Source organism: Equus asinus, chromosome 13, assembly GCF_041296235.1.
Source record: "Equus asinus isolate D_3611 breed Donkey chromosome 13, EquAss-T2T_v2, whole genome shotgun sequence".
NCBI classification, from domain to species: domain Eukaryota; kingdom Metazoa; phylum Chordata; class Mammalia; order Perissodactyla; family Equidae; genus Equus; species Equus asinus.
In genome coordinates, this window is record NC_091802.1 from 60,753,763 (window position 1) to 60,765,531 (window position 11,769).

The 11,769-nt window shown below is 63.4% G+C and overlaps 1 protein-coding gene across 2 annotated transcripts; it reads left to right on the forward strand.

The window, feature by feature from the left end:
- Positions 1 to 3,960: 3,960 nt before the first annotated feature.
- Positions 3,961 to 9,556, forward strand: FSCN2 (fascin actin-bundling protein 2, retinal). Of its 2 annotated transcripts, none has more exons than XM_014864168.3 (5): positions 3,961 to 5,143; positions 7,841 to 7,997; positions 8,361 to 8,482; positions 8,868 to 9,035; positions 9,265 to 9,553. In XM_014864168.3, the coding sequence occupies exons 1-5, from the start codon at positions 4,318 to 4,320 to the stop codon at positions 9,468 to 9,470; spliced, it is 1,479 nt and encodes a 492-aa protein (XP_014719654.2). In that variant the 5' UTR covers positions 3,961 to 4,317; the 3' UTR covers positions 9,471 to 9,553. The 2 variants fall into 2 exon arrangements, with proteins under 2 accessions (XP_014719654.2, XP_070339926.1); XM_070483825.1 differs by having other exon boundaries at positions 4,140 to 5,143; positions 7,805 to 7,997; positions 9,265 to 9,556.
- The last annotated feature ends 2,213 nt before the right edge of the window (positions 9,557 to 11,769 follow it).

The window sequence follows — 11,769 nt, forward strand, 5'->3', positions numbered from 1 at the left end:
GGGGGCAGAGGGCCGAAGGGGGACAGCAGAGGCCCTGGTAGGGGCTGGCCAGCCTGGCCTGGGCATGCGAGGGGCAGAGTACCCAGGGCGGTGGGGGACAGGAATGCCAGCAAGAGCAGCAGCAGGCCAGGGCTGGGGCTGAGGCGGGGGCTCTGGAAAGTGGGGTGAGGCGTTGGGGATCCCCTCTGCGTGAAGCGACTCCTGGAGCCTTGCTGCCCTGCAGGGAGGGTGCGCCAGGCACTGCTCAGAGCAGGGGACCAAGACCTGGGTCTCGAAAGGTGTGGCCTGTGGAGGTCCCTCAGCCAGGGGAGCTGCCCTGGCCTGTCCTGGGCCATTTCCCGCTTCCGGGCTCCAGGCCAGCTGAGGGGGGGAGCCATCTCTCCCCCAGCCTGCACACACGCAGCCTGTGCCAGCTCACGCCACCAGCATCGGTGTTGCCCAGGCGCCCAGCCTGGCGCACGTGCTGGTCACCATGGCAGCAGGCAGCGTGCTGGCAGGAGCCCAGGCGGGACCCTCGCATCCAGGGCCAGCAGTCTAGACATACGGGGGCGAGGGTTGTTTCCCTGGTAGCCCCAGAGGGGCCTGACTGGGTGAAGCGGGGAGGGTGGGGACCCTCCAAGTGGCCAGGCTCGCCCATCCCCCAGCTTCTCTGGAAAGGAACAGTTTCCTGAGGGCTCCAGGGTGGATGCCAGGGTCCTGGGGGGCTTCAAGGACCTGTGCTCCTGGCCCCAGCTGGACACTCACCAAGAGGGGCTGGCCCCTGCCTTGTCTGCTGAGGGCTTTCAACATCGCCCAACCTGCCTTCCAGGCCCAGGTGCAGCCAGCAGGGTCCATCCCGCCGTGTCCGGCTGCAGAAGGCCACTCCCTAAAGTAGGGGCCAGGGGTGCCGCTCACCTAAATGGCCTCTTGGTGCCCATCAGGAAAAGGTGCCCCTCCCCAAATCAAACATGTTCAAGGTGGTGCAATTGGGCAGCCTGACATCTGTGCCCAGGCCTGGTCCAGTGGTCGCAGACGGCACCCCTGGGCAGTGGGCACACACCAGATACCCACTGCCCAGGGAGGGGATGGCTTCAGGTTCAGAGGTGAGTGTGGTCAGGCGAATGGGGCTCCCAGAGTGGCAGTGACTTTGGACACCCCAGAGTGCAGGCTCTGGATGCACAGGACACAGTGATGGGCATGTTTGTGTGTCCTAAGTGTATGGCTGCGTGGGCACCTTCTGGCAGGGGACATGGCCACAGGGTTCTACGGGGTTCCATGAGAGGGGTGGTCCCCATTGCCTGAGGATGCTGCTGTGGGGCTGGAGCATCCAGCCTACCACAGGGTCTTATGAGTAGTGTACATCTGGGATATGAGTGGTGCCCGTGAAACAGATTCTCTTGTGCAGTGCATAGCCTGATCACCCTGCCTGACAGCCATGAGTGAGCTCTGAGGCTGGGATCCAGGGCAGCATCTCTAGGGCCAGGGCTGGCCCAGCAGGTGGCTATAGATCCCTCTGCCCAGTCCCCATCCATGTGTATTTTCACACACATGCCCAGGCTGTGTACATACTGCTGCATCTATCTGCACAGGCTCAGCCCATCACACAGGAACCTCCACATCAAACAGTCACAGCCACTTATTAAGTACCTACTGTGTGCCAGAACATGTGGAGTATCCAGAAAAGAACCATGACCCCAGCAGGCAGGTGGGCAAGGGCCTCGGGTCCTTGGTCCCTGAGCGGGGAATCCGTGCAAACGACCTGCTCCAAGAACATCTAGGCTGGGAGGCCCACCTCTTAGAGTCCCCCAGAGGCCCAAAAGGCCACCCCGTGGCTCACACCCCTGAGTCACTGCCAGGCAGCCCCACCCCACCCCCACCTGGGGCTGTGGGCCCCCAGAATTGAGAGGCCACAGCCGCTGCTGGCTCTGCTGCCAAGTGGCTGCCTGGAGACAGGCCCACTTAGCGCCTGGCGGCCGGGCCTCCTCCCGCCGGGCACGTGATGCCCATGAGCGCCTGCCAGTGCGGCTGTGCTAATGAGGCAGTCATGCTAATTGGGACGTCTTGGGCTCCTCTGAAGCCTGGCTGGGAGGACGGGGTGTGGAGAGGCCAGTGCCCACACCTGGGGGGAGCACGTGCACAGCTGCCCTCGGGCCCCCACGCATGGGTGAACTGAGGTACAGGCAGCACCACGGCTTGTACCCCCAAACCAGGGCCATCTCCCCAGCATTGAGGCTAGACCTGGGTCCCCGGTGCCCTGGGAACTTGGGGGATGCTGTGTGGGCATCAACCCTGAGGCAGGGTGCAACCCCAGATAGCGTCTTCCTCCCGTGGGTCAGGAAGCCCGGTGGGCACACGGTCGGCGTCCCGTGAATGCACATGGGTCACGGAGATGGATGGCGCTGGCCCCCAGAGAGCCTGCCGACACCTGGCCCAGCTGAGCTGCGGCACACAGCGCGCTGTCCCCGGGATTGTGCTCGGGTCTCTCCCGCACCCTGCTCATGCCCCAAGTGAGGGAACAGGTCCCCGTTCTCAGTGTCTGCACGTGCTTGGCGAGGTCACCACCCAGGACTTGAAGACTGGAGGAAGGACTTCTGACCCCAAGCGCATCCCCTGACCATGGACCCCTGTGCCCGCCTGCCCTGCCTGCCCCTGGGGCCCACACATGCCCAGTCCAAGGCCCTTTACTCTGCTGGACCCCCACAGCGTGGGGCCCCCATCACGACCTCGAGAAGGATGGAGGGTGCTGCCCGGAGCCCCGAGGGCCCATGAGGAGGGGGCATGACTCTGGAGGCCACGGCTGGAAGTGCTCCATGGCTCCTGGCCCTGGGTCCCAAGGATGCCTGAGGGCCACACGCTGCGACGAGGAAGAGGACACCGAGGCTGGCCCCGGCCCAGGATGGGCAGCTGTGGTTTCACTAGTTGGCTCCCAGCCCCTGAGGCAGGTGCAGGAGACAGACAGGCAGGGTGCAGCTGAGCGGGCCCACTGCAGGTCCCCAAAGACGGCCCCTCAGGCTCAGTGGGGAAGGGGTGCAGCCAGGCAGCCAGAGCAGCTGGGGCTGGGAGGTGCCAGGGGTCAGGGGTCACCTGCTTCCGGCCTCTTCTAGCCTGCTGGTCTCATCCCTCTGACAGAGGGCTTTGCCCTACACGGCCCCCTGGAGCCAACCCCACAAAGACCCCAAGTCAGGCCAGTCACTCCAGTGATGTGAACAGCAGTTCAGGGGTCCACACGGCCAGCCAGCAGTGCCCACCCATAGAAGAAGGGACAGAAGAGGGGCCCCATTAGGTGCCACCCGGATGACATCTGCTTCACACTCCTGCTCTCATGTCACCCTCCCACAGAGCAACCCTTGAGGCGGGTGTTACTGTCTCCATCGTACAGCTGCCATCTCGGCCCAAACCAGGGGCCCTTTCCCTGGGGCCAGCACAGCCAGGCTGCCGGGCCCAGTGTGGATATGGCTGGGCAGCAGCCTCTCCACACCTCCTGCGCCCTGCCGTGCAGCCGGGTGCCACGGGTGCCAGGATGGGGGCCCCTGGGCACTTGGCCCACTCGCTGGCACCAACGCCCCCTCCTGCCGCTTTCCCCACTCAGACCACTCTCGGGGAAGAATCAGGCCCAGGGCGAGAGGCGGCGGCCAAGGGGACGGCACACGACTTGGGCGGAAGAGTGGGGGGCCTTGCTGTGCTCCTGGCAGCAGGAATCAGAGAAGCAGTAACTGGATCTGGCTGAGGATCGGGCGGCCTCCAGGGCGGAGGGCTGTGATCGGGTTGCGGCCACACTGCGAGTTTTCCACCAGCAGCTTTTTCTGCCTTGGGAAAGAGCTGGGTTGGGCTGGCGAGTCCATGCGGTGGGTTTGGGGGCCCTGAGGTCGGGGGCGGAAAGGACAGAAGCTAAGAGGTGCAGGAGCCACAAAGCAGGCCACAGGGCCCGAGCTGTGGGCCCAGGCAGCCGCGGGCAAGGGCAAGGGCAAGGACGTGGTCAGCCCCGCCGCGCGTGGTGCTCTCCAGCCCTGCAGGCCCTGGGCTCCGGCCCCTGGTGCAGTTCGGGAGTGGCTGAAATCCAAGCTGGGGTAATGAAAGGCAGCCGCCGTTCTTAAGCCGACACAGCTCTGATCCGCCCTCCCACCCGCCCTCTGCTGCCCGCTAGCCATGTAAGAGCTGCCTGGGCCCACGGCCACTGGTCAGAGGTGGCGTCCGAGCACGCAGCGGGTCCATGACGCCAGCCAGGCTTGGGGGCCGAGGGCCAGCCCAGTCACACTGGGCCTCCGGGGGACCTCGGGGGCCGTGAGCACTCAGAGAGAGCTTCCCAGGCCCCTTTGGGGACCTGGGCCAGTCCTGAAGATGCCCACCAATGGCCTGCACCAGGTGTTGAAGATCCAGTTTGGCCTTGTCAACGACGCTGACCGCTACCTGACAGCGGAGAGCTTTGGCTTCAAGGTCAACGCCTCGGCACCCAGCCTCAAGAGGAAGCAGATGTGGGTGCTGGAGCCTGACCCGGGGCAGGGCACTGCCGTGCTGTTCCGCAGCAGCCACCTGGGCCGCTACCTGTCGGCCGAGGAGGACGGGCGCGTGGCCTGCGAGGCGGAGCAACCGAGCCGAGACTGCCGCTTCCTGGTCCTGCCGCAGCCGGACGGGCGCTGGGTACTGCAGTCGGAGCCGCACGGCCGCTTCTTCGGGGGCACCGAAGACCAGCTGTCGTGCTTTGCCACGGCCATCTCCCCGGCCGAGCTGTGGACCGTGCACCTGGCCATCCACCCGCAAGCTCACCTGCTGAGCGTGAGCCGGCGGCGCTACGCGCACCTGTGCCCACAGGAGGACGAGATCACGGCAGACAGCAACACGCCGTGGGGCGTGGACGCGCTCATCACCCTCATCTTCCAGAACCGGCAGTACTGCCTCAAGTCCTGCGACAGCCGCTACCTGCGCAGCGACGGCCGCCTCGTCTGGGAGCCTGAGGCCCGCGCACGCTACACGCTCGAGTTCAAGGCAGGCAAGCTGGCCTTCAAGGACTGCGATGGCCGATACCTGGCGCCTGTGGGGCCCGCTGGCACGCTCAGGGCCGGACGCAACACACGGCCCGGCAAGGACGAGCTTTTCGACTTGGAGGAGAGTCCCCCGCAGGTGGTGCTAGTGGCTGCCAACCACCGCTATGTGTCTGTGAGGCAAGGTAACGGGCCGCCGCGGGGCCGGCCACGCTGACCTCAGTGTGCAGGTCACACGGGGAATAGGCATTCTGTCCTTGGGGGTGGGGACACCTGTGGCGGTACACAGTGCAGGTGGGTGGACCATGGGCCCAGGCCCATATGGTTGGTGTGTCAGTAAAATGTGGGCAACGGTGTGGAAGAGCTTCCTCTGTGAGAGTCAAAGGAGATGCTGCACACAGAGGTCTCTGTACGTGTGCAGCTAGCGAGCGAGACTTGTGGTGGCAGTGTGGTCTGTGGCTGTAAGGGTGGTGGTGGAGCAGATGGTAACCACAGAGATGGTGCTAGTGGTTCTGCTGGTGACAGTGGTGGTGTCGACGATGGTGATGGTTTTGGTGATGGAGATGGCTGTGGTGGTGAGGGACAGTGGCTATATGGACCATTTTCATTCTCTGGATCACCCTGCAACTGACCCCATCTCTTTGATGGGGAATCTCCCACTAAGGACCAAATCCGCCTCCCACGGTAGAAGCTGGAGGTACCCCCGTTCGCCTCCCCACTTCCCCTGCAATAAGGCTGACGGTGTATGACCCAGCGCCACAGATGTTCAGATGTTGGCTTGACAACCAGTGATGCGAAGAAGCAGGATGCTGCCTCTCGTTCCTCGGGGAGGAGGGAGTGGTGCCCCTAGATCCCAAGGCAGCCCGAGTGGTGGTACCTTGATCCAGGTCATCTTCCTGGCCAAGCAGCCTCCAAACCCAAACTTGTCTTCTTGCCCTGGGATGTCTGCGAGCACTGAAGCTTACCTGTTTTCTCCTCCCAATGTCTTTCTTTGTGCTGCTTGTTTCTGCCACACCTGTTGCCAGCCTTGCTGACGCGGTGGTGCTGACAGCAGCACAGCAGTCACCGTCTGTTGCTGCAAGTAACAGAAAAATGGCTGCAAACTGGCTCAAGCCATGAAGACATTGATTACCTCGTATAAAGAGGAATCTGGAGGCACGGGGTGGTGGGGTCCCAGGCAGGGCACCATCACCAGCTCAGCAGTGTCACTAAAGTCCTCCACTCTTTCCTTCTCGTGGAACCACTCTCCTGGGACAGCTCTGAGTTCAGGCTGGCGTCTTGTGGTCACAAGATGGCTGCTGCTGTTCCAGCCCTCACATCTACACAGCACAAAGTCCAGAGGAAAGAGGAGCACTGCCTCTTCTTGTGTCTTTTCAGGAGTAAGAAAATTTCTCGCGTAAATGCCACAGACACCCTTTCTTCTTCACACCTCCACCGATCAACCAATGCCTCCCAGGGAAGTGGATGTGTGCTCTTTGCTTGCCCTAACCAGGACTCCCTGTGCCTCTCCCACCTTGAGGTCAGGGCCCTAGAAGCAGATGACTGTGTGAGATGGAGCCCCTGGGCCACATCCTGTCTGGAGGAGGTGCACGGGGGCAACGCTGGGGACACCAACAAGGTTGGCCTCAGAGATGGCAGTCGAGGCGCACAGCCCCTGGCCTCGCTCCTCCCTCAGTACCTTTAGGGATGGCTCCCTCACCTCCTCAGGTCTGCTTCAACGTCACCTTGTCTGTGAGGCTGTCCTTGGCCAAGGCCCACAGCATCCCTGGGTGCTGGACACGGTTCTTGTTGTCCATCGCTCCCCACAGACTATAAGTGCCAGCGAGCCAAGGACTGTTTTGTGACTGCTCATGGTGGTCCCACAGCAGCAGCAGCTCACTTAGCTCAGTACTGCTGACAGATGGTGAGGATGGCGGTGAAAATGCCAGGCTGCCGCCTTCCCTCTGAGCAGTGGCCCATGTGAGGGGGAGACAGAGCCCAGCCTGGGGCGGTTTTGTGAGCAGCAGCCTTCGGGAGCTGGTGAAGGGTGAGAGGTCACGCCCTGTCCATTACAGGCCCTGCCTGGTGCCCGTCCTTCCTTCTCGAAGGTTGGACAGGATCTGGCCCCGACCCTCAGCCCCTGATGGGGCTCTGCCCCCATCCCTCCTGCTCCCCTAGCTGGACACAGAGTGGCCTTGTGGAGAGGTCTGTGATCTGCCACATCAGTTGGAGTGGCCAGTTGCCATGGAAACAGGGACAGGGTTTACGGGAAGAAACTGGGGGAGGCTCTAGTGCCTGTCGGCTGCCCCCCACCCTGGGCATGGATGTCCCTTCCATTGCCCTCCCAAGAACCCCAGGCTGAGCCCCGGGTATCCTTGCCCTCCCCAGGGCTTCTGGGAGACCACACATATGTGCATGAGGGGCTGGGGAGGTGATAGGGGGCCAGCTCCTGCCCAGTGCCCGGGAGTGGGCCCCAGGCCCCGGCTGTGTCCTGGGCCATGTCATGGGGAAGAACAGAGATCTTACTGTGCCCGCCCAGTGGCTTAGGGGCGGGTATAAAGAGAGGCTGGTCTAAGTCCTGGGTCGAGAGAGCGGGAGCAAGCAGATTACCTGACGATTAGCAGATGCGGGGGATTTGCCAGCACGGAACGGACTGGCTCCTGGGGTTATGGTAGCAGCTGGGTCAAGGACCTTTAGGGAGCAGTGTGGAGGGTCCCCAATGTGGCTACATGGCCCTAGGGGCAGGGCTCCCAGACCCTCTGAGAGGTGCCTTCCAAAGTCCAGAGGGTTCTAGATGAGACCCCCTCTGGTTTCAGGGTTGCCCCAAGAGCATGCTTCCCCACCCCTCTGCTCCCCATCCCACTCAGGGAGAGGCGTGAGGGGCTTCCCATCTCCTCCTCCAGGGGTCAACGTCTCAGCCAACCAAGATGAAGAACTGGATCATGAGACCTTCCTGATGCAAATTGACCAAGAGACAAAGAAGTGCACCTTCTATTCTAGCACTGGGGGCTACTGGACCCTGGTCACCCACGGGGGCATCCAGGCCACAGCCACACAAGTGTGAGTGCACCACCCCCACCTCCACTACCACTTCCATCTCCAGCAGCACCATCACCACCATTACCATCATCACTACCACCTCCATCTCCACCTCCACTACCATCACCATCACCTCTATAACCACCACCACCTCTACCACCACCCCACCTCCACCTCAACCACGAAGACCGTGGTTGCAGCCCAGCCAGGGAAGAATGCCCACAGGGGTGAGGGGCAGTTCTTAATAGTGGTGGGTGTGTCAGTGGAAGGCAAGGGTCTGTCCCTCCCCGTGGGGGTGGTACTGGACCAGAAGGGGATGGGGAGGCCTGACCCTGAGCCTCCATGTCCTGCTGCTCTGAGAGTACCTTGCCCCGCCCCCTCCAGTTCTGCCAACACCATGTTTGAGATGGAGTGGCGTGGCCGGCGGGTGGCCCTCAAGGCCAGTAACGGACGCTATGTGTGCATGAAGAAGAATGGGCAGCTGGCGGCCATCAGTGATTTTGTGGGTGAGCACTCCCCACCTGCCCTGGGGGAACTGGGGCTGGGCTCCCTGCCCAGGGACAGCACCTGCTCAGAGATCCTGTCTCCACCAAGAGCTGATCCTTCCGGCTCCCCACAGACCTGCTGCTGCCCCTGGCAATAGTCATACTTGCTGGTCAAGATAATCGTTCTGGACGTGGGGGGAGCCATTAAATCCCAGAGTGCCCAGACCTCCGCTGCACACTTGGGGAACCCGGGGTTCAGTGGCAGCAGGCCACTTGTCAAGGTGACCTAAGGCAGTGACAATGGTAGATCTGGCCCACAAGCTGGGCGTCCGAGCCTGCAACTCTTCCAGGGGAGCCCCGGGTATGCCCCCACGCCCTACCGCCCCTCAGCCCGCTCTCCCACCAGGCGAGGACGAGGAGTTCATCCTCAAGCTGATCAACCGGCCCATCCTCGTGCTGCGCGGCCTGGACGGCTTCGTCTGCCAGCGCCGCGGCTCCAACCAGCTGGACACCAACCGCTCTGTCTACGACGTCTTCCACCTGAGCTTCAGCGATGGCGCCTACCAGATCCGAGGTGCGGATGGGGCGGACCGCAGGGGGCGTGGGGCCGTGGAATGAGTGGGGCGGGGCGGGACAGGCGGTAGGGTGCGGGGCGCAGAGCCGGATGGGAGGTCTGCGGGGCGGGATGGAGGCGCGGGACCGGTGAGTGAGCGGCGGGGCGGGTGGCTGCACAGGGCGGGATGGAGGCACGGCGGGCAGGGCGGGGGAGCGAGCGGGCCCCGCCGACCCCTCCCCACCCCCAGGCCGCGGCGGCGGGTTCTGGCACACCGGCAGCCACGGCAGCGTGTGCAGCGACGGCCAGCGCGCCGAGGACTTCCTCTTCGAGTTCCGCGAGCGCGGCCGCCTGGCCATCCGCACCCGGAGCGGCAAGTATCTGCGCGGCGGCGCCTCGGGGCTGCTGCGCGCGGACGCGGACGCGCCGGCGGGAGTCGCGCTCTGGGAGTACTGAGCACCGGGCCCGCCTGTCCCCCATTAAACCGTGTCAGTGACGCAGCGGCTCGATGGCACCGATCGGAGCGGGGCAGGGTGTGTGCGGAGGGTCTGCATCTCCGGCCACAGGCCGGGCCTCTTCTGCCCTAGAGTTCCTGTGGTGGTCAACCTCTCCATCCTCATGCCCGGGAAATCAAGGAGGGGGGCTTGTCCGGGGGAAGGGTTGAGCCAATTGAGTGCTCCCCTCCCCCAATCCTGGACAGCCACAGCCCTGAGCCGCCTCTTGTTCTGCCCTGCACTCCCCTTTCCGCCCCCCCCCATGCCTTGCCATACACCTCCTCCCCAAAACCGAGGGAGAAGACCCCTGCTCCACTCAGCGGGACCAGGAGTTAGGTGGGACAGCTAGAAGCCTGGTCTGTGGCCCTGGCAAGTCAGGCCTGTTAGAGGGTCTTTGGGGGGAGCACGTCTCCGTGGAGCATCTCACTGCTCTCTTTCCCAGGAACAGAGTCCTAGAGGATCTGGGAAACACCTGATGGAGAAGTGACCCCCCCACCCCTCCCAAATAGAACCCCTCTTAGCCCAGGAAGGGGGCTCCAGGCCTCCCACCCCCAGCCTCAACCCACATGTGGCTCTCAGGCCAAGGCACTCCCCTGCCTGCCCCCCCAACCCCCAACAGATGAGGAGAGTCCTCACTCGCCTTGCCCAAAGCAGGCTGGTGGCCCTATGGCCTGGGTGGAAGATGAGACAAACCTATGGTTCACCCACGTCTCCCCAAACCACCCAGCACCTAGAATTCCTCAGCCCCCAAGGACCCCCACCCAGGCCAATGCCTCTTGGACATGCTAGGTGACCTGGGCCACCAGAGGTGGGAGACAGCCTGAGGAAGGCCTAGAGCCTGGAGGGAGAGTGCGACCATGAATGCAGACGCCCTTGCCACCCTTCCCCACACCCACCCCTCCCGACCCCAGGCAGCACCTGCTTGAAGCAGGCCTGCCTGAGTGTGGCCAGCGTGGGTGGAGGAGAGGGTCAGCTGGGGCTGGGGTGCTTTGAGAAAGGAGGGAGGCAGGGAGAGGGGCACAGCGATCCCAGGGGAGAGCAGACGTGCAAGGCCAGGGAGGAGAGGAGGGGGCTGAGAGGCATCCTGGGGGCAGGGAGGACCAACTGGGTCCCCCCCAGCCTGCTCCTGGCCTCGCTGCTCTCCTCTCCCCTTAGGGACAAAGAAGGGCTGAGACTGAGGGGGCTGGCTGGTCCAAGGCCAGCATGTTAAACCTGCAAGAACCAGATGCCAAAGTCCAACCGGCCCCTGGAAGACAGGTGGCTGCCTCAGCCTCGGCCTGCACTGCCCCCTGGTGGCGTCTGGGGCAGGAGGGCTGGTGGCCCACCTGCTGGGCACCAGGCCTGGAATCACACAAGTCGCTCCCACCCGTGCCCTTTGGAGCTCCCCTGACGCTGCAGGGTATTGAGAAGGGGTCTCCCTCTTGCTGACCTCAGCCAGACAGTGCGTGTGGCCTCAGACACTTGCTGAGTGGAGCTTGCACAGGCTGGGGCAGCGGCTGCAGAGGGGAGGCACGGGAGAGCATCTAGGGGTCCCCAGGAGAGGCCAGCTGGGGTGGGGAATAAAGGCCAGGACTGGACAGAGGAGAGGGACACACTGAGGCTGAGGCGGGTGGGAGCTGCATGCAGGGGACACAGAACTCAGTGTAGATGGCCCATGAGGGCCAGCCTGGGGCCTCCCACAGCAGGGATCAGCAAAGGGACGCCCCGTGTCCGGCGTGGTGCTCATCCTGCTCTGCGGGAAGACCGCACACTGAGTGGCTGGGGGGGCACTCAGAAGGACATCCAAGCAGGTGAGGGCTCCTAGGTCTTGGTTGTGGTCCAGGTGGCTCCCCAAGCAGCTCCCTGTGGATCTGCTGCCTGCCGCCCTCTATGTGGCCCCAGGCCTCCACCCTGCCCCTTGGTCTGTGGGCTTCGGGCAGGTTCGCGCAGGCGGCAGAGTGAAGTGTCACGGCCGGGTTGAACCTGTCACCCTGCAGCTTCTTTGCTGTTTGTCCTGTCCTTCCTTTCTGCCTCCTCTCTGATTTATCACCTTTTTCTCGTTACGCCATTTTACCTCCTCTTGGCTTTTTAGGTGTTCATGTAGTTTTTCTCCTTTTCTGGAGATTACGACGTGCACTGCACCCTTAACGTGGTGGTCTGCCTTGAATTGCTGCCACCGTGCCCACACCACGCAGGGGCCTCTGGCCAGCAGGCAGGAGGAGCGGCCCTCCCACCACTGCCCCTGCTCCGTACCTCAAAGGCCTCGTTTTTTTCAGACAGAC

Excerpts from the sequence above, each read along its gene's own strand:
- FSCN2 (XM_070483825.1), top strand. The coding sequence starts at position 4,318 with ATGCCCACCAATGGCCTGCACCAGGTGTTGAAGATCCAGTTTGGCCTT. Across the intron at positions 7,998-8,360 it reads CAGGCCACAGCCACACAAGT|TTCTGCCAACACCATGTTTG; the intron begins GTGAGTGCACCA and ends CGCCCCCTCCAG. Across the intron at positions 8,483-8,867 it reads GGCCATCAGTGATTTTGTGG|GCGAGGACGAGGAGTTCATC; the intron begins GTGAGCACTCCC and ends CTCTCCCACCAG.